Source organism: Aspergillus pseudodeflectus (assembly GCF_044049435.1).
Source record: "Aspergillus pseudodeflectus strain CBS 756.74 chromosome Unknown BJX68scaffold_25, whole genome shotgun sequence".
Classification (NCBI taxonomy): Eukaryota; Fungi; Ascomycota; class Eurotiomycetes; order Eurotiales; family Aspergillaceae; genus Aspergillus; species Aspergillus pseudodeflectus.
The window spans coordinates 459,334-486,908 of record NW_027263801.1 but is presented as its reverse complement, the minus strand read 5'-3'; the positions used below and the strand labels follow the sequence as shown (position 1 = coordinate 486,908).

General features: G+C 51.1%; 6 protein-coding genes across 6 annotated transcripts; 4 read left to right on the top strand and 2 right to left on the bottom strand.

Annotated features, from left to right (window-relative positions):
* The first annotated feature begins 692 nt into the window (after window positions 1-692).
* BJX68DRAFT_102905 (uncharacterized protein) lies at window positions 693-2,984 on the top strand. Its single transcript, XM_071035765.1, has 2 exons — window positions 693-2,187; window positions 2,291-2,984. Exons 1-2 carry the CDS (start codon window positions 923-925, stop codon window positions 2,730-2,732), a joined length of 1,707 nt encoding a protein of 568 aa, XP_070898472.1. The 5' UTR covers window positions 693-922; the 3' UTR covers window positions 2,733-2,984.
* Window positions 2,985-6,980: 3,996 nt separating this feature from the next.
* Window positions 6,981-7,559, top strand: BJX68DRAFT_255806 (uncharacterized protein; the record flags this gene model as incomplete). The annotated part of the gene is made up of 3 exons (XM_071043103.1): window positions 6,981-7,086; window positions 7,173-7,336; window positions 7,437-7,559. 3 exons carry the CDS (start codon window positions 6,981-6,983, stop codon window positions 7,557-7,559), a joined length of 393 nt encoding a protein of 130 aa, XP_070898471.1.
* A 669-nt stretch (window positions 7,560-8,228) lies between these two features.
* On the top strand, window positions 8,229-10,282 carry BJX68DRAFT_255805 (inorganic phosphate transporter; the record flags this gene model as incomplete). The annotated part of the gene is made up of 6 exons (XM_071043102.1): window positions 8,229-8,404; window positions 8,460-8,887; window positions 8,942-9,635; window positions 9,688-9,774; window positions 9,835-9,989; window positions 10,080-10,282. The coding sequence occupies 6 exons, from the start codon at window positions 8,229-8,231 to the stop codon at window positions 10,280-10,282; spliced, it is 1,743 nt and encodes a 580-aa protein (XP_070898470.1).
* A 2,221-nt stretch (window positions 10,283-12,503) lies between these two features.
* Window positions 12,504-14,363, top strand: BJX68DRAFT_238664 (Zn(II)2Cys6 transcription factor domain-containing protein). Its single transcript, XM_071040403.1, has 2 exons — window positions 12,504-12,614; window positions 12,739-14,363. The coding sequence occupies exons 1-2, from the start codon at window positions 12,546-12,548 to the stop codon at window positions 14,092-14,094; spliced, it is 1,425 nt and encodes a 474-aa protein (XP_070898469.1). The 5' UTR covers window positions 12,504-12,545; the 3' UTR covers window positions 14,095-14,363.
* Window positions 14,364-18,716: 4,353 nt separating this feature from the next.
* Window positions 18,717-19,749, bottom strand: BJX68DRAFT_102882 (GPI anchored serine-threonine rich family protein). Its single transcript, XM_071035764.1, has one exon. It carries the CDS (start codon window positions 19,620-19,622, stop codon window positions 18,795-18,797), a length of 828 nt encoding a protein of 275 aa, XP_070898468.1. The 5' UTR covers window positions 19,623-19,749; the 3' UTR covers window positions 18,717-18,794.
* A 1,779-nt stretch (window positions 19,750-21,528) lies between these two features.
* On the bottom strand, window positions 21,529-23,770 carry BJX68DRAFT_238659 (amino acid permease/ SLC12A domain-containing protein). The gene is made up of 6 exons (XM_071040402.1): window positions 23,468-23,770; window positions 23,409-23,415; window positions 23,194-23,354; window positions 22,755-23,143; window positions 22,212-22,700; window positions 21,529-22,152 (listed from the first exon to the last, which is right to left on the bottom strand). The coding sequence occupies exons 1-6, from the start codon at window positions 23,659-23,661 to the stop codon at window positions 21,713-21,715; spliced, it is 1,680 nt and encodes a 559-aa protein (XP_070898467.1). The 5' UTR covers window positions 23,662-23,770; the 3' UTR covers window positions 21,529-21,712.
* Between the last annotated feature and the right edge of the window lie 3,805 nt (window positions 23,771-27,575).

Genomic DNA, 27,575 nt, shown 5'->3' with positions numbered 1-27,575 from the left:
TTTGATTCCGAAAGTAACAGACAGTAGCTAGAACTAATTACAAGTGTTAACGAGTGTGCTTAAATACTAAGTTCCATCATATCCTGACTATGCTCGGCTCGTAGCCTGGCTATGATCCGGTCATGTCCTGGGTATGCCCCATCGTAGTCAGTCTATGCTCCTCATAGCCTGCCTATGATCGTAACCCTAATCCGGCCTAGCATCATAGCTCGACTATGATCGGTCTCGGTGCATTGTTCTTCCGTAGTTGTCACGGCGCTAGGCTGCGGCACAACGGATTCATTGGCTGTCAATGCCCGCGTTCTCTGACAAAGGGACGTCCGTATGCTTCGACAACAAGCCATGGTTACGTGTGCGGGCGTGCTTACTATTGGGCACTGGCCCGTGACATATACTCTGTAATAACAATTAATATTAATCGCGAAGAACTAAAAAGTAAACTGAGTACATATGCGAGAACAAGCATCCTTATATCCTCCTAGCGGTTACTGGTAGCTATGGGAGCTGGGCAACTATTTCTCTTGGCTACCATCATGTGACCTTGCGAGTGGTTGGTTTCTGCGGTAGGAGGTAGTTTCCTCAGGTATTATGTTGTCCCGCGCCCGATTAGTCCATGAATGATTGGCTGTCGTCGCTTTTTAGCGAATAGAGGGAGGCTAGCGTCGTAACAACTCTCGATAGTAATGCAAACAATTCAAACAAGACCAGAGCAGAGGTAGCTAGCGCGTACAACGCTACTCGACATCTCAATGCCCCTCCTCACTTCAGCATCGAGTCCTTTCCACTGAACATAGCCTTGGCATGCTCCTACCTTGTCAATGAAAGCGACCTCTGATTTCTCGCCTTAAACTAGAATATTAAACTTCGTACACTTACTAGACTCGATCCCTTTATTTTTATACGCCGCTGAGGGGTGAGCGAGATGGACGGCATTAGCGACACTGCCTCTATCATCACTGTCGCTCAGCTTGCTGCTTCCATCATCAGATATATGAAGGCAATTGTCGATGCGCCCCTCCAAAAGCGAAGGCTCCTCATGGAGATCATTCAGGCGCGAGGCTTACTGTTAACCCTTCACGAACTCACGGATGAAGTCAAAGATGAGGATTGGTCATCCACAATCCAGAGCTTAGCTTCACATGATGGGCCAATATCCACGTTTCGACAGCTGCTTGAGGACATGGCGGGAAAACTTGGTATCGCAAGTTCCGGTTCCTGCATATCAACTGGTTTTCATCGAGTGCGGTGGCCATTCGATCAGACACGCCTCCAAGAAATGCTTGCATCGCTTGAAAAGCTCAAATCAAGCCTAATCTTGGCTTTAGCCAATGACCACATTCGGCTTTCCATGGAAATCCGAAATGAAGTTCACAATGTTCAAGCCCAGTTGTCTGAGGCCACCATCAATAGCCGGAGACAAATGATCAGGTCCCTTTCTAGGGAACAAGAGCTTATTGTGAAGTCTTTGTCCTTGGCTAGTCTCTCTCCCGAACTCGATGGAGAAAAAGTGATGGAATTGAGACCGAGTACTGAGTGGTTTCTATCCCATGAGGACTTCAAACGATGGAACACTGTGAACCCAATACAGCAAACGTTGGTTCTTACTGGCGGTCCTGGATCAGGAAAATCAACGATATGCAGAGTTGCTCGTTTTTTTATTAGAACTTGGCATCAGCTGCACAATATCTGCATCACAGCCTTCTTTCCCTTAGGGCAAAGAAGGCTTAGCAGCGAGTCCCTAGTGCTGTCCAGTATTGTCCAACAAATTCTGTCGGAACGTCCATATCTCGTCGAGCATCTTACTGGTCTGAGAGTCACGGGTGGGCCACTATCTGTGGCGGACAGTATTAAGCTAATCAGTCTGGCACGGGGCGGCCTCGACCAGCTTTACGTTATCCTCGATGAATTTGACGCATATACGCAACCCGGCCTACGCGTTCTAAAGACTCTCCTTTCAATCAAGCCTCCCATCAATATTTTAATCGCTACGCGAGAAACACAATTTCTCTCTGAGGCGCTTAAGGACTATCCTTTTATTCGCTGCGAAGACGCTAGACCTTCTAGTGTCTATTTGGATAGCATAAAGGCAATGCTCGAGCAAGAGCCTTGCATATTAGCATATCTTAATCACGACCCTGGGAAAATTGCGGAGACTGCGAAACACCTTATTGAACGAAGCAATGGACTGTAAGTTCTTCTGCAGACGTTTCGACTTTATGTTTATATGACTTGTTACTGTCTGTTTCCGGTGCTGTTGATGATCAAAACCCGTGTTGCTAATGGTCTATAGTTACATATACACTACGCAGATGGTGAAGCTTCTTGCCCGTGCCAGGAATAAGACGCAATTCCAAAGTGCACTGGCCGATCGCTTCCCGACCTTGCTTGAGACCTACGATTCCATGCTTCGCGATGTCATGGAACAGCCACCTGAACTCGTCAAACTAGCCATAAAGACCCTGAAGTCAATACTGCGTGCCGGTGACCCGGTGGAAGCCAGTCGGTTAATAAGTGATCTGGCCCCAGAAATAGCAGCATCTGCGTTGCAACGGGACAGGAATCTTACACAGGCAGAGCTAATCAAAGCCATCGAGTCTAGTTGCAAGGGATTTGTTTCTTCTTCTGACCAAGTGAGGACGTACGGGATACATTTTCATTTTATCCATCAGACTGCGAAGGAGTTTCTGGAGAATAAATACGCAAATGATTCGCTTGCCGCAAGATCGGATTGACTAAGCGAATTTCTTGAGCGCGAATTTGGGAAACTATCTAAGAGAATGCAATAATGAAATTACATTCAGCTTGTTGGCTCGCCGTTGTGCTTACATTGTCAATTTTCTCGCTCTGTGGTGCTTGCAACTTCTTTCTTACATTGGTCACATGATATCTCCGAGTGTTGTGGGGTTCCATGGATTTCCATGGAGTTCCGCTCTAAATTAACTAGTATATAGCTTCTCCTTCCTCTTTTATATATCCTATATAGCTCAATATCTTATTACTTGCTAGGACCTCGCCGCGGGTGAAGACCGACTGGCAACTGCCACCAATCCGACCTCGCCGCTTACACTTAAGATGCCCCATCCTACTAGATCTAAATAAACCATGTTAAGCGCCCCCTGGATCCCCCTGGATCCCCCTAATGAGGGGACATGACTATAGCATCATGGCCCCTCCCTAGTACATGGGGCTCCTTTCTAAGGAAACCTCCCTAACAGGTAACCCTCCTAATCCAGGAATCTCGCAGGCTTGAGGATTTAGGCAATGTTATACCTAGAGCCCTTGAGCCAGAACATGCTACCGCGAAAACCCGAGGGTCCACACCGCCCTAACCCAGGTGGCCACAAAATGGTCGACCATCCGCGCTCTGCCAAACACAGTAAACTAATGTCTAACATCGAAGTATATATTTCCATCTCCATAGAACATCGCGGATAATTACCACGCACAAACGTGATAAAACGTAAAAGTGCGAGCCATCTGTCACAACACCTGACTAGCAAACTGTCAAATAAGACGAACGAAGCAAAGGAGAAACCGAGAAAACCAGCAAACACGCTGAAAAACAATACACGAGGCGTAGCCCTCACCCCCACCATGGGGGTTCGGAAAGGCTTCGCCCCCTCACGCTGCGCACGGGGCCCCCCAACCGGACAGGAACTGAACCTGGAAAGGAAACAATTTTAATCAAACAAGATAAAAGAAGAAAGAAAGATACCAACTGGAAACACTGTAAATACGCTTTGACAGTTCGAACATATCGAACCCATATCCAGAATCTCATCCAAACTCACGACCGCTTCCTAAATCGAATGCCCATTAACTCCCATGTAGTCCGACTAAAGTCAGGATAACCAACGTATCGAATACGCCTACCGGAATTTGAAAACGTAGAAGTAACCAACCACGACGAGCGGCCGTCCGACGTCGACAACCGACGCGCCTCACGCAAACCACGGCTCTTAAGCTCCGATATAGAGAGACCACTCATCGGAGACTCAATACATTCCGCTACCGCTTGCACTAAAGGTTCATTGATGTTCACCAGAGACACATCCGCTGAAGCCGCTGCATTAAGTCCTACATCAACTAAGGGCTGGGGAGCGGGCTGTGTCTCTAACTTCAGAAGACCAATTCTCTGCCTGACGCCGGAAATGGACACAGACGAGGTTGGAGTATGTCCTAAATTATCTTCAAGAAGCCTGGGGGATAGGGCTTCACGAGTTCTGAGATCTAAACGCAAATACAACCGTACAGCAGGCCACCATTTGCATGATGACAGACATCAATACTGCCATTGAACGCCCTTGACAATACATTGACGCTCTCGAGAAACTCCAGATCATTGCCGCCAAGGTTGAGGCAACGGTCGGTAAATTTCGAAAATCTCAAGATCTGATAATGTTCGTCAGCAGAAAGTCCCACGAATTGATTAGAGCCTACCACTTACGGCGGGAATAGTAATATCTTGACGAGCCTTGCTCTGCCAGCGACTCGGGGTCCCGATATTGGAAGCCCGGATGCGGGGAATGCATCCATCTGGGCGGATCTCGGACAGGCGCCAGAACCATGCCCACGAGGTGAGGGTGGTTCGAGGTCGTCGTAGGGTGCACGTAGCTTGGTGATGACAGGACTTAAAGCAGGGAATATATCATAAGTACCATGAACGAATAGAATAGTGCCAATCTCTCTCGAAGGAGATAAGCACGGCAATCAAGCTTACTGTTGGATCGAGGGTTCCGGCCGCGGCGCCAGCAGCGAAACAGTGTGTATATCGCGACCACACATATTGGTATAGTGGCAATCAGGGTTATAAGGGCAAGTATGGCCTCGATTGACCAAGTCATAGCTGGGACCGGTCGCGAGGAAAATTGTTGCTTCCGCATGAATCAACGACGCTCTGGCGGGAAGTTCGATGAGAGAGAAGATAAGAGATGGAAGGCGCACTGCAGTGGTACTGGTAGGGTATGCTTCAAAAAACAAACAAACTATAGTCCCGAAATTTCCACAGGAATTTTTGTGGTATCGTCATTCTCTGATACGGCGATCCGGACCGATCATAAGGGTAGTAGTGACTCGGATCCTGGGGGGCAGTGCAAGTATGTACTTGTCATGAGTATATGTATGGCGAGGCAAATCCAGCCGACTGCACTCCAGATCCAGCCAGGTACACTCAGCTTCAAGACCAGTCTCATGGGCCTGCATTCCATAGACCTAATTGACTTTCACAAGAACTCTATTTGACTTACTTTGCCATGCCCAACGACTATCTGTGGGGCACACGTTTGTTCGTCTAGTCCAAGTACCCAGAGGGCAATTAAAGAATACTAGTAATTAACACGAAAGCTCTACCGGTTAGGAGTAGCAATTTCATTGCAATTCAGCGTGCAGAACAATGTAAGCCGCAGACCTTCAGCCAATTAGTGGCTAGTCGTACGCGGATGTAGCGCCACGCCTTTGTTGTGGCTAGTGATTCGGAATTCCTCCGCCAGGCAAAGGGCGGATTTCACCTTAACTCGAATGATGGGGTCTATGATTCATATGCTTATCTCATTTGACCACGAAGGCGATCAATTCTGGGACGACCTAGAAACCATACTAGTGGAGTTGCTACCAAGCCCCAAGTGCACGAGAGGGTCCGTGCTCGTTGATATCAACGAGCACGGATCCTCTAACTACCAGAAAAGCCTTTGTCGCGTGAGTCCTAACAGAGATAAATGCCATAGTTACCCATCAACGCAAGACTAACCTTTCTAGCTGACCAGATCGATGCTAACAACAAAGTTGGTGCTGCTTTTCATGATAGCTCAGAGTAGATTATTCCAGGTCAACATCTTACGTATGTATTCCCCGCAAATGTACCAGGCAGGTTAGTTTTCCCCACGGGTGAATGCCTGAATTCCCAGGTTGCGTCGCGCCAGTCTAATAAATTGAACTGCCATGGAATATGCTTGTAGAAGTGAATTCAAAACATGATCGCTCAACCCAGTCACCCTCCCCTCCCGATAAAACACCGTGGCGATCATACAAGGATACGACGCACGGACGTGGCTGGAGCGTGGCTGCAGCCAAGTCTGATATGGTGTGGCTTGACCACTCCGGCCGGCGGCAGCGGCGCAGTCTGCATCTGACCCAGCCTTATGGCTGGTTATTTTGGCTACTGCGTCCCTTGATGGGGATACGTGGAGTGAAAGAAGGGGGAAAAGCTCGTCGGGGGTGCAGGTTGGGACATTATTGTGTTTGGCGAGTGATGCGTAAAATAGGCCAGTTTTACTATCAGTCTCTGAAGTCTGGGTGCAAGGCGGTCGTGCAATGTGGGGTTGCGAGCTGGGTGAGCGGTATTTTGGGGCTGCTGCTCTGGTATGAGAGGGATACAATATTTTCGGCGAGGGGTGAAAAGAGGGAGGCAGGGCTGATTGTAGTTAACGTGCTATGTGCTCTATGGAGGAAGTACGGACGGAGTCCGCAAGTATTCCTTATTGTTTTGGGGTAGTGTGCATTGGAGGATTCTTCTAATTATGGCAGGCCAAGGGGGGAAGTTCACGGCGCAGGCTACGAGCCGACAAGAGGAAGAAGGGTACAGTACGAGGCAAAGTGTTCCCATTCCAGTCTCAGCATTCCGACATTCACCCCGTACTCTCAACGGAGATAGTCGTGCATTGTTAGAGGATACCTTCTCTACAATGCATCCGATTCCCGAGAGGCTCGAGAACGCCAGCTGGTGAGACAATTGGACCGTGCAATGAGGCCTTACGGCCGGACAATCCAAGCAGGACCCACTGCTAATATCCCCAGGAGGATTCCAACAGCCCAGTCTCCTTCCTCCCGATATCGAGTCAAGTCACGGCATATCCTCGCATGTTGGGGAGAAAGTCCCGGTCCATCTGCAAAGCAAATATAAATAACCACTGGCAGCCCTCGTGTCTTGAATCCGGCGAAAGACCAGTAGAACTCCAACTTGGCGCTATAACCACATACCAATCATGTCGCACGTGCTTCACAACCTACAGCCTACCCCAACTAGCTCAGCACATAGAACGCCATATCCCCGAATACACAAACGAAAGTTTGTCGAGATCCGGCCAAAGGGTATGTACCGTTCAGCACACGTGCTACAGGCGTACGAGCTCGGGCTTCAAACGAATCGATGGGCTAACAGGAGATGTTGGAAGCAGGTGCGGTAGTCAGCGTGGCAAGAGAAAACTCCACAGAATCTCGAAGGAGACAACACGCCGATGCCCAGAAGTGTCAACGAGATCGCATGAAAGCTGCGCTGGACCAGATAGCGCGGATAATGGAGATGGGAGGAGTCGACGAGAAGGGACTAAGTGGCACAAAGGTATGTTGTTGTCTGTTGTATATAGAGGGGGCGAAAGGGAGTTTAGCCAATCCCCTGTCTCGATTCACGCTCGTGCTCACTCGGAGATTTTCTTGGCCAGGCAATGCTACTCGAGACGGCGGTGGAGTACATCCGGTACCTACAGGAGCAGGTCGAGGAGCTGAGGGAGTCTAGCAGTAGTAGTAGTTCTGGGCACGCGACACCAAGGGTGGAATCGGGGTGATGCGATGTCAGGATTAAGTAGATTCAAACCAATGGAGAGACTGCATTGTCGCACGATTGAACGTTTATCTCTGGGCAGTGTATTGAGGGTGCGTGTGGAGCATGTTTTAGATTATGCGACTGGCACGTTTGCCGCTAGAGCTCAAGGTAGATTGCAATGGACACGAGCATCTCGTGGACTTGGGCCATTTTGAGAACCTGTTTGTCAGTAAACGTGGGAAACGACTCGAACGAGCGCATCGGGGCGGCCGTGGTTGGTGGACGGGGAGGCCAAGTGACCGAGTCGTGCGGTGCACCGCGAGTCAGGATGTCATTGGGCGGCGGTGCTGGTGCAATGCGCACGAAATCATGAAATGTTCTAGAAGGGCTGGACACGTTCTCGATTGCAGGCCCCGGATTAGCCAGCGGGAGGGTCCCTGTCGCGGCGCCAAGCGAGTGGACAGCGCGCTTGGCAGCCCGGCCTGCTTGGCTTCTTGGCTCCCATCGCCAGGCCCACCGCGCGCTGTCTCGGGGTGACCCTGGACCTGGACGGGTGTTGCATCTCTTCACTATAAAGACCTGCTCACGATCGCCCGTGGACTTGCCTTATCTCCCAGCAACCTTTGGATCATTCCACAAGCGCAGGCCAAACTTCTCCTTTGGAAACTGCAGCTGTCTGACAACCGTCAAGATGGTTCTTCATCAATATGATTACATCTTTGCCATTGGAACGATCTTTGCGTTCCTCGATGCCTGGAACATTGGTGCCAATGACTGCGCCAACTCGTGGTCGACCTCTGTGTCGTCGCGTTCGTTGAAGCATTGGCAGGCCATGGTCCTTGGTTCCATCATGGAGTTCGCCGGAGCGTGAGTTCACCATTTCACTACTCTTGTTGCCCTTGCCTTTACTAATATCATTCAGTGTCGGTGTAGGAAACAGCGTTGCCGATACCATCCGTACCAAGATTGTTGAGATCGATGCCTTTACCGACAACGCCCCCCTTCTCATGCTTGGAATGTGCTGCGCCGTCGTTGCCTCGTCCATCTACCTCACCATCTGCACGAAAATCGGTCTTCCTGTCTCCACAACTCATTCAATTCTCGGAGGTATACTTGGAATGGGTATTGCTCTGATTGGAGCTGATGATGTGATCTGGTGGGGAGGTGATATCAACTCTGGTGTCGTTCAGGTGTTCCTTGCCTGGGTTATCGCGCCTCTGCTCTCTGGTGTGGCTGGTGCTCTCATCTTCCTGATTACCAAGTATGGTATCCTGCTGCGCCCAAACGCAGCTCTCAAGGCGCTGTACACTGTGCCCTTCTACTTCCTCTTGACCTCCGCCCTCCTGACTAGTTGGTGCCCCCCAATTGCTGACCCTTTCTGCTCATCTTACTAACAAATTACAGTGCTTATCGTCTGGAAGGGTGGCAGTAGCAGAATTGATTTGGAAGGCGCAGAGATCGCTGGTACTGTTGTGGGTACTGGAGCTGGTGTCGCACTCATCTCTGCCATCTTCCTCTGCCCGTGGCTGTACCGCCGCGTCATCAAGAGCGACTGGCAGCTCAAGCCCTGGGATCTCATCTACGGCCCCCTCCTCCTCCGCCGCGGTGAAGTGCCCCCTCGTCCCGCCCACGTCAAGACTGTCCGCGACTACTACCGCGGCCACAAGACCATGGAGGAGCTACAGGCCGAGCGCAACGGTGACGAGGAGACCGCCCGCGCAGAATCCTCTTCATCCACCACCGGCGAGCACCCCACCCCCGACCTTAAGGGCCAGCCTGATGTCACCACCAACTCGCGTGACGAGACCGGCTCCACCACCACCGACCCCGATGTCATCAACGTCTGCGGCCCCCGCCCCGAGGGAACCTGGTACAGCGTCCCCGTGCTGTTCTGGTACGCCAAGAAGGCCTTCCTCAACGGTATCGAGCAGGACATTGTCAGTGCCCAGGGTAACGCTGGCAAGCTCTCCGGTGATCTTGAAAAGACCCACGCCCACGCCGCCCACTACGACAACGAGGCCGAATACATGTTCTCCTTCCTCCAGATCCTCACTGCCTGCACTGCCTCGTTCACCCACGGTGCCAACGATGTCGCCAAGTACGCATACCCCACCCGGACCAGTTTTGCTCGCGTTGCTAACAATTTCCAGTGCTGTCGGTCCCTACGCTACCATCTACGCCATCTGGCGCAGTGGCGCCCTCGAGGGCGCTAAGACCGAAGTCCCCATCTGGATTCTGTAAGCCTCCTCTCACCGATGTGCCCACAAGACTTCACATCCGACTAACACGCTCCTCAGTGTCTTCGGTGGTGCCGGTATCTCCATTGGTATCTGGACCTACGGTTACCACATCATGCGCAACCTCGGAAACAAGCTTACTCTGCACTCTCCCTCGCGTGGTTTCACCATGGAGCTTGGAGCCGCCATTGCTGTGATTATCGCCACCAGACTTAGTATGCTCCCTACCCCTACAGCTCCCGACACCCCTCTATTCCACCAAAGCTCCGCCTTTATTCTCAGCGACTAACCTTCCAACCCAACAGAGCTCCCCGTCTCCACCACCCAGTGCATCACCGGCGCCACCGTCGGTGTCGGTCTCTGCAACGGAACCTGGAGGACGATCAACTGGCGCATGGTTGCCTGGATCTACATGGGCTGGATCATCACCCTCCCCTGCGCCGGTATCATCGCTGGCTGCTTGACTGGTATCATTGTCAACGCGCCTCGCTGGGGTATGGCCAACTAGACGCATACACTCGGTGGACTTGGTGAGATAGAGTAGGCTTTGCTCTGCTGCATCGCTTTCTTGGCCCTCTGATCCCTCTTCTGTTCTTTCTAGACTAGTCCAGGAGCGCTGCTTCGTCCCCGTTTTGGGTTGTCCTGCATGTGCATTTGCATAGGGTGCGCCTGGATATGGTCTGACAAATACCCTGTTTTCCTACCTCTCCTAAGTTATATAATATGTCGATATCCCACTATCTCTAGAATCATAGAAATGCAGGCGTATGAGTACGCATACGCTGCCTCGTAATAAACTCTACCTCAACAGTTCCTAATCTAAGTGAACATAACCAAACCTGATTGTCTTCTTTTTATATGTCCTCCATGCTTTTTGTATGGCTTGGGGTATTATAGCGTTTCCGCCCTACAGTTTGGTAAGCTGACGTTCAGACCAGCCAACTCACGCAACCATTTCCATGCAAGTCCATAGATGCATATACCACTCATTGTAATCCATCATGAAAATCCGCAATCCATCAACCCCCTAACCTCCACGACAGCCTCCGTAGGCGGAAAATGACAACCCCACCCGGGGCCGGCATTCTCCTCAGAACACAATCCGCCAACATCCGCCAACATGGGCTTCACCACAAATCTCAATGCACGCCCCGCGAAACCGCCTTCGCCCTGGATAAGCTCCATTGAAACACCGTGATTTGAGCGTGCTGCCCCCTGCATCTCGAGATTGTAAAGTGCGTTTGCGGGTAATGTTTCCGAGCATCCGCCGGCCTTTTCGCGGCTTCTTGCACGATATCCTCGGCGGCAAGGCCCATGCGCGTGTAGAACTCGATCCACTTCGAGGGGATCTCAAGGTTGGGCCTAGGGGATTCCGCGTGGGAGGAACTTGGCGATGTTCTGGCCGCCGTGGAAACGTCCCCGTGTATATTATCCAGGAGACGTTCTGTGGGTACGAGGCATCAAGTCCGTTAACAAGGGCAAAGCTTTCTTTTCCCGTGGAGTCCTGCGGTTTCGATGATGGTGTCGAGATTACAGCCAGACTGAGCATGCTGCAGGCATCGGGGTCTGTTCGCTTCGACGAGCGTCCGTAACCCTAGGCGTGGAAACTCGGACAGCGATCGCCGCGCCCGAGGTTCGAAATCAGTGGCTGCCAGAGGTCAGAAGTACCAAAGTCGCCCGAAATGACAACCAGGAACGGGAGTGATGTGCCGTGGAGTTAGTATTGGTAAATCTTCCTGGTCACCGTCGCTTTTGACGAGATCGCATGGTGGAATACCACCACACCCAGCAAACCCGCTAATCATCCACATGTGCCTGGATTGACTAATTAGCTACGTAACGTCTCACTGACTTGCTTGATGAATGACACCGGTCCACTTTGTTCCTCGCGGAAACATGAAGCCATCAGCTGGATATGGCGAGAATGCCCAGAAAGAAGGAGTGTTCTTTTGGTTTAAGGGCTCCAAGAGCCCAGGGTGTAGTTCCTAGCCTGGTGCAGTCAGCTATTTCTCTAAACTAATTTGATGGGAATAAATGGGTTTGAAGGGAGTTTTATCATTAAAGGGATGACCAGGAAACAGAGGGTGAAGGTTTACGCCTGGAGTCCACTGTGTAATGTACGCAAGGAGACGGCTGCTACAAACATACGCACGCCGGAGATACAAAGCCCAGCTTCGGCGTACGGCCCGGACTCTGCCTTTAAGTACCTTATATTCTCTCGTTGCAAGTCTATTATAGCCCACATTGCTCGTTTATTCCATCACCATGGCTACCAAAAACTGTACCTTGCTTATGACTCGGATAGGAGACAATTACATTTTAGATATCTAGGTCACTTACTACGTCTTTTGTACATTTTCTTTGCATTTGTGGGGCTATGTGAACTAGTATCTTAACAAAATATAAATTTAGAAAGTATGTCAATCATGTTGAATTTAACAGAACGTTGTGCAATTGGGACAAACCCTTCAACTCGCCACTTCCTCACAGCGCAGAGCCTCAAGCTGGGGTTGTTTCAGCCCCTTCTTTCGATGTCACGAGTACATAAGTCTGCGAGTGACTGAACCTGAAAGAAAAGTTGAGGCTTTTGAGTCTCGGATATATGGACATGATACATCCGATTGGCTGCTCATTTGGGGTCCAAATCTCGGCATCTGCCTAATCTCACTCCACCCTTTGTCTGGCGGACCTTAAATTCTGGCCTTGGTTAATCAAAGCGTGTTTGCAAACCGAAAGCGAGACCGAACCCAAGAGGCGTTCATCCATGCACAATGCCGCCGCTCCGCTCGCATCGAAAGTCACGAACAGGATGCCTGGTCTGTAAGAAACGACGAGTCAAGGTGAGTGATGAATGTTTCGTTTCGGATATGAGCATACATCTGTCAGATCGGATCAGACGATGCGTTCACACCCGACGAACGAATCAAATTAGATTGGATCGTCGGCTAATGTAAAGCACATCAGTGTGACGAGTCCGGGAATCCCTGCGCAAACTGCAGCTTTCGCGGCTTGGACTGCGCCTACGCCGAGCTCCCAATACAATCATCCCGTGCTCGGCCCACTCTTACGCGCTCGCGTACGGCGTCGCCTGCGCGGCGTCCTCTTGTAGCGCCTGCGCCTGCTCCTGCTCCTGCTCCTCGCCCTAATCCTGGACATGAAAGTGCATCTTCGTATCTCCCTCAACTGAGCCAGCCACACCCACACCCATCGCCAGCGTCACCGTCATCATCATATCGACTCAACTTAGAACTAATGCACACCTTCAGCACGGAAACATACAAATCCCTCTTTACCGGCCCATTCGGGAGGGATGAGTGGCAAGTCTTCGTCCCGCGGCGCGCACTCGAAGAAGGGAATGAGTTCCTTCTCGATGGGCTACTATCCATTGCGGCGCTGCACACGGCTGCACGGCTCGGATCTAGCACTAGTACCGGTACCATGGCTCGCAAAGATGAGGATGAATACCGCGCCCGGAGACAAGCGCTGATACAACTCTACATCGACGCGGCGATGGACTACCAGAGCCGCGCACTGGAACCCTTCCAAAGGGCAATCGAGAATATCTCGCAAGAAAACTGTGATGTCGTCTTTGCTCATTCAATAATTACGATTATTAATGGGATTGCTTTCCCTCGAGTCCTCAAACTCACCACCCGTTCCGGTGCCGCAGGTTCTGAAACGAGATCGGATTCGGATCCAACCATCAGCACGAGCGTGCTGGAGACAATCTTCACCCTCTTCGAACTCGTGCAGGGGACTGCACTTATAAACCTGCTCACGTTGCCGTGGCTAAAGGATAAAGATCCCTGTCTCGTCTACGAGAATTTCTGGGCCGAGTCGAGGCTCGCGGAGCTTGATAGGGACACCGAGGAGGCATTGGAGCGGTTGAATGAGCTTAATGTAGCCGAGAACCAGCTCCAATCTCGGGACCACATCAATACTACCACATATCATCTTCACCATCAGCTATCCCAATCTAGCCGCCACGCCCTAATCTCATCAGCCATCGCCCGCCTCTGCAAGTGCTTCCAGCGCTATGCGGCGATGCAGGATCCCGTGTCCGTACTTACGTGGCTCGCTACGGTCGATCGGGGCTTCGTAGATTGTTTACGGCGGCGCGAGACGCTTCCGCTGTTGGTGCTTATGCACTGGGGAGCGCTGCTGGCGATGTTGGATGGTGAGGTTTGGTGGGCGGAGGGGTCTGGGAGGGCGCTTGTGGAGGATGTGATGGGTATCCTACAGATGAGAAGTGAGAGCGTTGAGCGAGATCTGAGAGTGAGAGGTGGATTGGATTGGGTGAGGGGTGTTTTGGAGATATAGGCCTGGCAAGTCCTGGATAGGCAAAGCCTCCATGATAGAAGAACCGCTGAAGATATAAAGTTTTCCTACCAAGAAGCTGTAAGTGAATTACACCCGTTCCTTGTCTACGATGAACAATATGAAGCTAGCCTACCCCGCAACAGAATGATGCTTGGAGTTGTGGTATTAGGATTATCTAGACTTTCCAACGCTTGTTAAATGGCCTTCTGATTAGTGGGTGGGACAAGGTATAGAACCCAGAACCTATGATACTGGAGATAATAAATGGGCTAGTCACTTGTGCTAAGGAAAACGCCATGGAAAGATATCAATGTTGCTAGGTCAGCTAAAGTAGAAATAAATAGGATGCTCCATCAGACCCATATTAAGAGATTTAGTAAATTATCTGGCATGGCTATGTCACGCGCTTGATCTTCTTGTTAGTTATAGCGATGATATTGGTCTTAGTTATCCTCTCATGTTCTGGTGATAAGAGATTCCGCTCCGGTCGCGTTGATTTCCTTGGAAATTGCACATAACTACTCTTAGCTCAGACTAAATTTTTGAAATTTCTCGCTAAATAGCCGTTTAATTGACCTTAAACCTGGTTTAATCTTTTAACCAGGCTTCTGGCTATCGCCTAATACCTAGAAGTCATGGTTGGTGGAACTATTTGGCTACTGTTGGGGATCTTGCCCCTGAACCACCTCGAGCATGCCACCTAAATCATAGCCGAGGCCACAGCACTGCTGGAGCTCGATAGCACTAAACGCGCCAGACTACCAGCTTAATCTTTGGAAACTTTTCTTAACAGCGTGATTACTTTAGCTAAGAAAACCCGAGAACAACCATCCGGACAGGAGATCTTGGGAAAGCTAAACAGCCTACAGCCGATTAGAAGACATCACTCTTGCCAACGTAATTGGTACTTGGGATGCGGGTTGAGGGGTAATTTGTTCTGTCAGATGTAGAAGCGATAATTCCAAGCTTGTGCCCCGCGGCTGGAGAAGGCTTGATAGGGCCCATCGTGCCATTGCGATCATAGAAATGGAAGATGTGTGGGCACTGAGGAGACTGGTCGAGCTCTAGGAAGAGCTTTTTTGTATAAGCTCTCCTCTGCTAGAAATTGGTTGATTTTACCAATAAGGATTGGACCTTGGATGCTGCTGATGAAGATTGTACGGTATCCAAGCTTCTCAACGCCTTCTAGCTTGACTTGGTAGACGGGGCTGGGGATGAGCTCTGGGCCGCGGACGCGCACAGTCTTTTCTGTCAACTGCTCGTACTGCGTGGTCGAGCAGGAGAACACTACTAGGGCCGGGTAGGCGATCCGGTCGCGAGTATGTCTCCGCTCTAGTTGTCACGCTCTGGTCCTGGACCTCGAATTCGGGGGCCTTTCACTCCACTGCAGTAGTTATCATGATTCCATCAACCGTTGGGGCTACCGGTGGGTCCCTTGAGGATATTTCTGCTCGCTATATCTCCGTGGGTTCTACACAGTGGACCACCCTGCTCCAAGATTCATCTTCATCGTTGGGCGGCCAATGCAGATCTTTCGTAGTATCATCGAGCAGGAGCTGATTGTACGTAGGGTGGCAAACAAGCCCATCAAGACATCTACGCGGCTGTGAATCCCTAGCTCTTGTAATGAACGCCCCTCCTTTGCACTGGCAGCGTACCAGGCCTTGGCCTTGGCCATCGCGCTCAGAGTTATTGCGCGATTTGCGCGCCTCACCCGGGCGCTTTTTCTTGGATGTTAACCTTCACTATGGTACTTCTAGAGCCTTGTGATTTATTGAATTTTATTCGCCGTTCCGATTCAAAGTTGGTGCTGGACATATGGTATAACCCTGATTGGAGGCAGGCAGATTGTGTGACCCTAGTTTGCCATCACTTACTAGTTAGTAACGTCAATAACCCGTAATGCATAAAACTCTAATGGACAGAAAGCTTAGATAGGGTAATCAGACAGTGGTGATTCATAGACCATTGCAGCAACCACTTAAGGAGTTAATTGTAATCAGAATAGAAAAAGTATAGGGCGTCATCATTCAGGAATAGAAGACTGGCTAGAAGGTTATTTATACCCTCTGCTCCTCTGATTGAAAGCTTTTTCTCAGCTATCAAGCATTTAACAACTTACATGACTTAGCTAAACGATAATATTTACTACTGCTTTAATTTTGATTAAATCAGACACTGTACGATTGCATCTTCAGCCTCCTCCTATTTTTCAATGAGCTAATCCACATGCTTGAACAGATGCCTGACGCTTATGGATTCATCTCGTGCGATTCTGGACAGACTCAAGGCAGCTTTGACGTGGACGGTAGAAGAATTAACCTTCGAATAAATATCAAGGAGGAGCCTAACTTCAGGTGTTCCAACGCGAAGCTCACATACGATTCTGTTGATGGTATGAATGGCCTGGAAGCAGTCAAGTCAGGTTCCTATGTCAAGGATCATAATTTATCAATTGCGCTCGAAGGAGACTCTGGTTCGCAGACCATTACAGGCTTTGTGGACACTCCATTTGGCTCGGAGGGACTCTCTGGAACGGCGTATTTCATTCCATATTTCTAAAGATTGACGGTTGCTGGGAGACTCTTTTCAGTCATTGGGGATTTTGTTATTTATCTTCTGCGCTTAATGACCACTAAAAGGTCAGTTGCAATATATCTCCACTAAAAGTGGTTATTTGAATTTCGACGTCCCCAGGTCGATTTTCCGTCCTCCTTATTTGGAAGCTGTTACTTCACTCTTTAAGATACTATGTAATTCCTTGGCAGTGGGGTTGGAGAAGAATCATCAAGTGTTTGACAGCCAGACCGGTTTCGAGACACACTGTATGATCACAACCTACCATCCGCATCCCCCGGGTCTGAAATCCAGATCATCCTCGCTAGCGAGACTTAAACTTGCCCGGCACGCCGGATATGGCATACTGCAGCGTAAACCGATCCACCCTGGCGGGAACCACAAGTTCTAGGGGGATGCTCGGCGTATAGTTATTGAAGAGCCATGCGAAAGCTATGGTGATCGCTGCCGCAGCTAGGCTGTAACACGGCGTCAGTTCGAGCGATGAACGTGGCATTGCCCCACGGTGACTGCGTTGCTGATGGTGAAGGCGGGAAAGAAAGGCGTAAGCTTACTTCTATCCAATACAACTGCGAGCCCCCTTTGAGAATGTCACCAAATAGTGTTCGAGCTTTTAACCCTGGGGACCGAGCCATCGCTCGGGGACGAAGGAGAGCACATCCTCTCCCTAGATGTCGCGGCTGGTGTGCATGGTGTACGCCGACATGCAGACGACTGTCTGGGACAGGCAAAGTATTAGTTTCTATGGCCAAGAGATAGACCAGACGTAGGTGGAAGGAATACCTACCCCAGGCGAGACGACCTTCCCGTCCACGATCAACGGCGACATGTTTGCGGGCACCACACGCGGTAAACAGACCGGGAGGCCATTCCGGGTCGGTGGCCTTCCTTGGCGCAGGCGACCTACAACATCATTAGGAGGTAAGCCTACTACGGTAAAAGCTTTAGGTCAGGCCACCAGATACTCTCACCCCTCAAGCTCCAGCAAGGGATGATCCCCTTCTGGTTGGGAAAGCGTCATCCAAAGCCCTGACAAGTCTCAGTGGGACTGCTGAGGCGGTCGACCTTGTCCCCGAGCGCCTGCAATTTGTCAACATCCACCGGCTCCAACTTGAATGCACGTGAGAAAAACGGATTGAGCATGCAGCGGCATCGTCTGTGCAAGGCAGGGTCAACTTCAGCAAAGACCGTATGCAGGGTGATGAACGCATCATAGAAATCCTTGTGTTTCGGATATGGGCTGGCTGTAGATGACTGAATACAGATTTGTGTCGGTGATGTGGGAAGCTTCCAAGGATCCCCGGAAAGCCAAATGATGACCCCGCGTGCAGAATGGGCAGCATTAGCGGGCAGGCATCGATCGACTCCTTGGTCCATAGAGTCGGCCGGAATTAGGTCATCGTCCTTGGAGGATCAATATTCCAGGGAGCTGCGAAAGTGGACAAATACGATTAGCACGTGTTGCTCCGTTCATGATTCTTCTCGGATCAGTTCCGCTGCCGAGTAGTGAAGCATGATTGCTAGTTGCATCAGTATGCATAAGATGATGTACAGAAGGCAGGGCATGCCCTTGGCATTGTCAGGACGTTGATCGCGCGGTTGTTGGGTGAGGGGAGAATTAGTTGACATGAATCCTGAGTGCTGGCAAGCAACCCTGGATTGATCCCAGGGCGGCACAAACGCGTCTGACAGCTCATTTGTCCAGCGGGGTTTGGGCCCTTCAGAATTCAACCGACCAACAGTCCGGGCTTCCTAGCCGTCGGGCTCCATTTGCTTCCAATGGGCCGGCGTATCGGGTGCCCAAGTTTGTACGGAGCTCATACGCCAAGTGCTTTGAGCCGAAGGGCTCGAGGACAAGTTGCAAGGTAGGAAATATGGGTCGGATCTCGAATGCACGACCACTGGGCGCGGTGAGCACGTATATAATAATTAATTAACAGAATAATAGGCACCGACACCGAAGCGTCATCGCGCCCTAGATATAATTACAGATAAAGGATATGAAGTTGAGACTATTCCATCGACGGCAGAAATAGTAGTCTTGAATACGAGTCCCTTTGCATTTGATCCATTAGTCCGGAACGCATGAGAGAAAACAACAACAAGGGGATACTACTCACACTTCAAACAGCCACGCACCGATCATCGCCCTCCGGAGCAGGCACAGCAACAGTCGCAGTAACGATCACAGTCACCAAGCCATCATCTCCGATTGTACCAGGCGGGACTGGGGCGTCGGTGGGCGCAGGCGGGTGGTCCAAGGTCACGGGGTGGGAGTAGTCTGAGCACCAACCAATCGTCTTAGGCACATTTCCAGGCTTCGTGTAGTGGGAGGTGGAGGGAGCAAGAGAAGATGAAGACGTAGAAGTAGAAGATGAAGAAGAGGGAACGGCGGTGGCAGTAGCAGTGGTGGTGGACGAGACAGATGGAGCTTGTGCGGGGTGGGAATGGTGATGATTGTGATGATGACTGTGGTGCGGGATGGTAGAACCGCTTGGGCTTACCGTGATGTAAACGGTAGTAGCGTCACAGGTCGTCGCCGAGGGGCCCGTGGGGAACGGGGGCGGGACCGGGTCGGTGTCGGCGCAGTGGCTGCCCTTGGCCGGCTCGCTGATGCTGAACTTGTCGCCCTGCGCGTAGATGATGTACACGTTGGTTCCGTTGATCGCGCTGATTTGGTAACCCCATTCCGGGTTGGTGTCGCAGGGGATCTGCACGGTGTGGGATTCATCGGTGGTGGGGATGTCGTAGGCCAGGGGCACGTAGGTGGGAGGCCACGAGACAAAGTTCCAGAGGAAGAGGCTGAAGGTGGATGGGTCGGTGTCGACGGTGCTCCATTTGACAGTCACGGTGGACCCAGCGGCGTAGGTCGAGTTCTCGCTGGGCTCAGTGATGCTGATGGCCGCCGCGAGGGAACTCAGCAAGAGTGCAGAGGAAATAAATTTGATCATGGTGTTTGAATACCGAGATCAACGGATGAAAGAAAGAAACTAAACGAGTGACGACAAGGCTGTAGTTGGAGAAAAGAACGACTGGGGTGAGATGGGAATGATAGTCAAGATCGGCACACCAAGAGCCCCGAGCAGTAATCTTATGTTAAATTTCCAAGCGATAAGATCATTTAAGGGGGGATTGTATGGACCCTTGGCCGGAAATTGTTGCCGCCGGAACAACTGCTAATTGGTGATGTATAAGACATTGATTTGGCTAGTGGATTAGCCAATTTAGTAAAGAAAAAGAACCAATGACTGCCACGTGGGGCTCTTGATGTAGATAAGGCTGAACCAGTTAGCAAGTGCCAATGGGCTGAGCTAAGCAATGTGGCATTGCGAGTGAGACCGTCTATATATAAGTAACCAAAAATACTACACTATGTTAACAGCCAGCCCACAGCCTGAGTAAGCATTTGGAGTAACTTAACTGTTCCCACCCTTCAAGTTCCAACGTGGGGTAGTTCCGGATTTTCCCAGAATCCGCCATCCATGCAGACCATAGAGACACAACCTCCATTCTCGAGCTATATAACCACGGGGAATCGAATCTAGACCTATACGATACAGGCCCAAGATTCTCTGCAAACACTATAAAGGCGCTTTAGAACACCTTGTATAGAGGCTCCAACAGGTCTCGGCCGCACAGGATGGACAAGCGCAGTGCATCCCTTCATTGCTCCTCGTGACAAGGAAATGCGTATAATTAATATCAAAGTGTATGCCAGGAGAAGGTATAGTTATTTTGGGAAGATGAGGAAGCTAACAGCCTGGAAGGGCCCCATGGTCAACAGTCGCGTGGTACATGTTCCATCGGCCGGGACCCCAAGCCCAGAGAAGAATATAGGCGTTCTCGAGTAAGAGAGAATCTTAGATATTGCGAGATGGATCGTCTTGCGTCGGGGATGGCATATTATTGGCCTGCGCTTTCTCGGTCTGGGTACAAGACGTCTAACCCGCCCTGAGTCCCCAAAGCTGCTGGAGAGCAATCCCAGTGCGGGGCCATTAGCACCGTTTCCCTTCCGTGGGCTTCTACTTTTCGCAGCCATGTTGACCCTCAGAAGAGTCGACGGATACATAGGTTTCTTTTCGCCCCGGGATCCAGTGGATCGTAGATCGTATTCCTGCTCCAATCCAATAATACCTCGAGCCTCAGGCTCTAGAACCCTCCCCCAAAAAAGCGGCTGTTCCCGATCATCCCCGCTCACTCCCCGCCCGCGGCCACTCGCACAAAACAAACGTCGGACATGCTGTCTATCCAGGCGTGCCCTTATCCAAGTCTGCGGTATAATCGCCCATGATTTCTGCAACTACTAGTGCAGCGCGCGGGAAACAATGAGGGCTGGATCAACAAAGCAGATAAACAAGTCGGCACTGCCGAGTCGCTGTCGCTGCCTTGTGCTCTGCTCCTTGTCGTGCTGGCAGCCGAGCTGGATCGTACTCTTAACAGTCATATCCAATCTCAAGGTTATATGTACAAACTTCCTCGTGCCTCCCCAGCTTGATACTGGCCTCAATAAGCAGCACCTTGGCCAGCGCGGCGGGTATACATTTCCGGCTATCGCATGCATCCTGCCAGCCAGTGGAACAAGGCTGTAGGCGCTCACGCGGTTTGCCCTGGGCGGGTCGGCGAAATAAGTACTGGTAAAGAAGAACACATCTGCGCAGCAAACGTGGAATAGTAGTGGAGTAGGCCGAACCCCCAAGCGGATCTATGAATCGAAGGTTGCCGTATTGATATTTCTCGGCGCAATCCCGGCGGGTGGATGCCTCCACCTCTCAGCCAACCACTACCCTCCTCGAAGGTCCATACATTAAGTAATAAGGAGAGTATTGCTGTCGTTGATGAAGCAATAGCTAATGATACGTTCTGGCCTCGATATTCAGGACACACTTGCCATACCCACATGCAGAGCGGCAAGCCTATATATATCTCGTGAGGGATGTTTGCTACGAATAGGGCTAGACTATCAACAGATGCATAGTGAAGTCGTCTCTGTCTTTCGTCTTGTAATGCTATCAAACCAAATCTATCAACCAGCAGTATGCAACTAGAACAACCACGACACATAACGGTTGTAGAACTTGCTCCAACCAGTGGCATGCAAATCCTCCTGCTGCTTCCGCGCAACAAACTCCGCCTCCTCGCGATCAATCGCCGCCTTGCCCGTCCAGATATCCGCGTTATGCGGCTTGACCAACTCGGTCTTTTTCACAAATTTCCAGGCGAAGAACGCAGTCACGTACACGGGGATGCCGAGGTACGCGGTGATGAAGGTCTTGTAGTCAAAGTTGCCGTAAGACGAGGAGTCGTGGATGAAGACGCTGAAGCTGCGCGTGAAGGCGATCAGGATGCAGAAGAAGAGAGCGATGTATGAGCCGATCATGCCTAGCGGGGCTTTGTAGGGGACGGACTCGTCGGGGACGCCCTGGGCTTTGCGGGCGCGGATGAAGCAGATGTGACAGATGAGCAGCGAGATCCAGGTTAGCACTATGAGGGTTAGTCGCCATGCTTTTCTTGCATCACAGACGGGGCAGGAATGAACATACATCCAACAATGGAGACAACATCAGTAAAGTATCCAAACACATCCTTCGAGCCCTCGGACACACTAGTAAATGCGAGACAGCAAAACAAGGACGAGAAGCCCAGCGAATAGATGGGAATTCCAGCGTCGTTGGTCTTTGCAAAAATCCTCGGTGCCTTGTGCTCGCGGGCGAGACCATAGAGCGTTCGGGTCGCAATGTACAGATCCGAGTTGGCGGCGGAGAAGACAAAGACCAGAATGCAGGCGTTGATGATGTGCGGCAGGCCGGGAATGTTCTTCATGGCTGCGACAAAGGGAGAAGCTGCGGCAGAGCTGGATGCCTTGGTGGCAAAGGCCAGGTCTTCGGAGTTGTATGGAACGAGCATACCCACAAGGAGGACGCTGAGAACATAGAAGACGATGATACGCCAAAAGGTAAGCTTGATCGCCTTGGGGATCGTCTTGCGAGGGTTTTGCGCTTCGCCAACGGTTACACCGATAAGCTCAGTGCCTGTTCAGGTCGTTAGCTACTTTCAGTGCTGGTTATCACAGGATCTGTTCGTACCGAGATATGCGAAAGTCGCGGAGACCATGGTTGACCAGAAAGCCAAGAATTTACCCAGCGAGCCCTCTGAGTACTTAGGTGCAAATGCGCCAGGGTCGTTCCAGTAGCGAAAGCCCTTGCGATCGTGATCCGGACCACCCCCGAGGGCGAGGACTAGCGAGCACAGGATGATTCCGATCATGACAATCACCTTGAACGCGGACAGCCAGAATTCCATTTCACCAAAGATCCTGACGCCAAAGTAGTTGATCACGATAATGGTCACCATAAAGATGGCAATCCAGACTCCCGGATTGACGTTCTCGGCGGATGTGCGCGGCCAGTAGCTGATAACCAGCGCAGCAGCAGTCAACTGTGTTGGGGGGAGAATAATGTATTTGATGTAGTAGCTGGAGGGTCAGAATACAATCGCAAGAGGAACAAGGCGAGCAACACCTACCACCAACCCAGAGTAAATCCCAGCGCGGGGTCGCAGAATCGACCAGCATAACCCGTAAAGCCACTCGAGAGGGGAAGCCATGCAGCCATTTCACCCAAGCCACACATCACCGTCCACACGATGAGGCCCATGAAGGTGTAGGCGATAAACAGAGACCCGGGCTAGTCATGGTCTGATTAGTATTGCTAAGTTTCCTCACGATTCTCAAAGCTTACTCCTGCTCTGAAACGGTCAGCCAACCCCAGCAGCCACGGAAATCATCCAGGGAACATACGTTAAGGCCTTGCCTGTGCCAATAATCAAACCGGTTCCAATAGCGCCTCCAATGGCAATCATACTAATATGGCGAGCCTTGAGGTCACGGTGCAGCTCAACATGCTCGTCCGTGACCTCCTCCTTCTCGTTCATGGGCGCATTGTACTCGACGCGCTGCGTCTCAATAGCGTCGATCTCATCGTGAGGGGCCATGGTGGTTCAGCAAGCCCGCGTCAATTCCTGCAGGCACTTTTCACGCACACGAGAGGGGGAGAAGAGGGCGGTTTAAGAAAGAGCGGGAGGAAAACACCGGACAGCCACCGGTGAGCCCTGAGTTAACCGAGGGTCCCGCCTTCCCAACGCAAGACTTTTCGCTCCTGCCAAGCTGCCAAGCACATGTCCTGCGTGATGGTGGGGGTGAAGCTTCTCCAAGTGTGCAGTGGCCAACCCTTCCCCAGCCCTCCAGGACCAATCGTGCAGTGGGGCGACCACGCTTACACTCGGGCGAGGCTCCACAGAACAGAACCGTAGAATCCAGAATTGCGATGTGCGCTTGTCAGAATTGTCGCACAAGGGCGCGGCCCCGGTGAGATTTTGACCCGAGATATTTCCTGTGCGTGGGAAAATCTCGGACGTTGACAGCCTTGTCCCCATGGGTCAGACGAGTCTGCGGGGTCTGTCATTCTCGCCACCTGGCCCCCAATGGGGATCCCACGGGGATGCATTTTCTTTACTTAACAGTTATTCTACACTTCCAATGAAAACCAGTGTGTTCGCTGCTGACTGGGAAGAAAATGCCTCAAAAGGTCCACAAAATCTGTCAAATGAGATATGCGACATAAGCTGATCGGAGAACCTCCGGGGAAGGAGAGATTCGCCCCCGGACTACCAAGCGGGCCAACAAGGCACATACACATATGACGAAAATATACTTGTCCTTGGATATTCAGAGCTTGTTCTCCAAATGAACTAGGAACACCACTGCCGTTCTTGAGGGATTAAGCTTCGCGTGGCGCGCGAATACCGCAGCCCGTTTCCATGGCCAGACCGGTCGGCCCTCCTGCAAGCCTCCTCAGTCGGAAGCGGCCATCGCGCCCGTCAGACGCAAGGCACTGACACGGTGGCGCAATTCCCGAGGCTAGTATCACTTCTTCTGATTCGCTCACCCTCCCGCTTAATCTCAGACAGCGTTCCGCAGCGCGAAGACTGTGATGTGAACTCGCTTTTGGGGTACTCGAAATCATGTGCGTGGAGCGACCATGAAAGCGCAACACCTTGGCTGAATTGGCCCAGGTCGTCATCAGACAACCTTCAATTGCACTCCAACATCGGAGAAAGATACGCAAAAGTCGCCGTCAGCCGTACGGCGCGTAGGATTGCAAGATGGCGCTACGAGGTGCACCCGTCTTACATGACAAGTTCTCCGAGGTTCTCAGTCGCGCGATCCAGGAATGTGCGACTTGCAGAGAAGCTCACGGCCATAGCATCGTTGCCGCCAGCTTGAGGGACCGTCGCGGATATTTCTCGATTCAACTCTTTTCTGGAGATTCGATCGCTGCCTGCCGGATTTGCGGCTTCACGCCGCACTGACTTGAGCTATGAGCATTCATTTATAATTCCCCGTGTGTCGGGTTGGACCACGGACGATATATATCAATCCCTACCCAGTCAGGTAAAAGTTGACGGACCCTCATATCTTACTCATATCTTACTCCATTAGCGATATTACCCATGTCGGAGCCTGCGTGTTACGGTGAGGCCCCTTCAACTCATGCACCCAGCTCATGAGTATCCTTGGGCCTGTTAGCGGCTTCTACAATCTCCTCCGCCTCCCCTCCAACTCTAAGCAGGAACCCATACGCTCACCTGCCTGTGCCTCGACAAGTTCATTCCGTTTGCTCTGCAGCTCCTGAGTGGGATACGCAGCATCAGCCGCGTTGCCTCCAGACGACTCCCTTCTAGAATCATTCGCTTTCCTCTTCCTCTGAACCGAAAACGACGACAAGAAGAAAACCAGAGCTCCTACGATCAGCAAAACCCCTACACCAACACCAACCGCGATCCCCGCTTTCGCACCCGTTGTCAACCCATCCGCTCCGCGGTCCTGGCTCGGAGCCGGAGTGTCCGCCGTTACCGTCGACTTAGTAACGCCGCCTCCCCTTCCACCCAGCGAGCTCGACTAAGATTTAACCGCTCCAGCCGGTGTCGAGTGCTACGGCACAAGCACCCCAGCCAACAAAACAGGCTCCATACTATAATCATCCAGCATAGACGCCGCTTCCGTCGTCAGAGAGTATCCAGGAGGTTCAGTCGGAGGCCACTATTCCGGTCAACTGAGTGGTTGCTGTTCAAGCGCAGCTCGAAGCTGTCGCTCGTCAAACGGGCTGCATGTGCCCGCTCGAGATCTCATGTTGTGGCTCCGAGGTCAGCCCTCGCCAACAGCGTCGGGGGATGCAGAAAACGCGCGGCAAGTGCTATTATCCCTGCCAGGGGCAGTGTTTGGAGCTCGTATTTTTTTTTTCTTTCAAGAAGCAGACGGAGTCGTTAGTTCGAGCCGGGTCGCGGGTTCGGCCATGTCACTAACATCGTCTGAAAAATGGCAAGCGAGGCAGTGATTTGTGTACTGAGTTAGAAAAGGCGTACATCATTATTCGCCAAGCTGCCACTTGAGGGAGAGGAAGCAAAACCCGGTTGCTGGCTGCGAACCTTTCAAGTATGCAGGCGATATCAGGTAGTGGGCTACTAGCCAGTTGTGTGTACCATCCTTACTGATGCCTTTGCTCCGCCCAGAGCCTTCAACACTTGGCTACCAAGGAGGCTCTGCGGGTAAATGGATAATAAAGACCTAGCAAGTGCTTTCACTCTGGGGATATAGTCTGATACAGGAGTGGTTCATCAAAACCGCTAGGTGACTTATCACTCTCGGCTCCACACTGAAATCATCCACTACAAGCGGGGTACCACCCCATCCTCAAACTGAGCCTATTTTGATGATAGTGGATAGGCTTCAAGTAATTGTGGTCTTTATTAGACAACAGAGTATACTTGACTAATCAAACTCTAGATTATACTTGGTTTAGTACCTATATTATGTTAGATATATTCTTTTATTATCCTTCCCGTGTCCACCATAGAAGACTAGTGTTATTAATTGAATTAAATAGGAAGCATAAACTAGCTCTAGTCTTCGGTTATAGTACTCCGACTGTATAGAGCCATAATAAAACCCCTAATTAATACGGTTAAGAATAGTTATCTATTAGTACTATGTTAGACTTATCCTCTAAAAGGGAGGGATCTTGAACAGCCTATGTAATAGGATAAATATCCCCAACAGTACATGCTAAGGAACATGACATCACAGCCCTCTGTTTGGCGGCGTCAAGAGCCCTTATCAATCTCGATCCTTCGCCGCGACTTTGCAGCATTGTCTTCAGCTAACCTTGACGGGAATGAAACATTCTCGCTACCAAGAGGACTTTCGAAACATGATGGTGCAGAGGCTACACCAGTAGTATGACCTTGACCAAACCAAGTCAGTAATAGATTAAGGCCTAGCAGTTATATGCTTGATGGTGTCAAATGAAAGATGTGGGTATGTGGCTGAAGCAGAACAAGTCAAAGTGGAGAACAACGACCGAGTGACCACGGCATATACCTAAAAAGCGTCGATATAAAATTTCATGGTCACCTTGGCACTTATCAGGCAGTGATAGTGCTGCATTGAGGTAAGATTAACGGTAGACGTTGAGGTCCATTTCATTCCACCTTAACCTTATGCCAAAGGCATCCAGTATGACAGAGAAGAGGACGCTCAACCTTAGTTAATATATAGAGTGGGAACCTGGGAAACCCAGCGTCGGAAGGCCAAGAGGCCACACCTGGGATGGTCCTGGATCTGCAAAACCGGTTGTGACTAGCGCGTTGATCCCCCTGTCTAGGCTCTCCTTGGGTTACGTCGTCCCGCCTGTCAACCGTTAGCGGATGCGCCGGGGTGGCCCACGGACATATCATGCAACGCAGAGTGGTCGGCGCGACAGGCACCGCTCCATTTGGTCTTGGTCCGGCAGTGGGCACCTCCGTCGTTGGAGTCGGTTAATATCTTTGGAACGGGGTTGTCTGGCGTT

Coding starts and splice junctions, on each gene's coding strand:
- BJX68DRAFT_102905 (XM_071035765.1), top strand. CDS start 923: ATGGACGGCATTAGCGACACTGCCTCTATCATCACTGTCGCTCAGCTT. Junction 2,188..2,290: donor ATTGAACGAAGCAATGGACT/GTAAGTTCTTCT, acceptor AATGGTCTATAG/TTACATATACACTACGCAGA.
- BJX68DRAFT_238664 (XM_071040403.1), top strand. CDS start 12,546: ATGCCGCCGCTCCGCTCGCATCGAAAGTCACGAACAGGATGCCTGGTC. Junction 12,615..12,738: donor GTAAGAAACGACGAGTCAAG/GTGAGTGATGAA, acceptor AAAGCACATCAG/TGTGACGAGTCCGGGAATCC.
- BJX68DRAFT_102882 (XM_071035764.1), bottom strand. CDS start 19,622: ATGATCAAATTTATTTCCTCTGCACTCTTGCTGAGTTCCCTCGCGGCG.
- BJX68DRAFT_238659 (XM_071040402.1), bottom strand. CDS start 23,661: ATGGCCCCTCACGATGAGATCGACGCTATTGAGACGCAGCGCGTCGAG. Junction 23,144..23,193: donor GGATTTACTCTGGGTTGGTG/GTAGGTGTTGCT, acceptor CTGACCCTCCAG/CTACTACATCAAATACATTA. Junction 22,153..22,211: donor TGTTGTCTCCATTGTTGGAT/GTATGTTCATTC, acceptor TAACCCTCATAG/TGCTAACCTGGATCTCGCTG.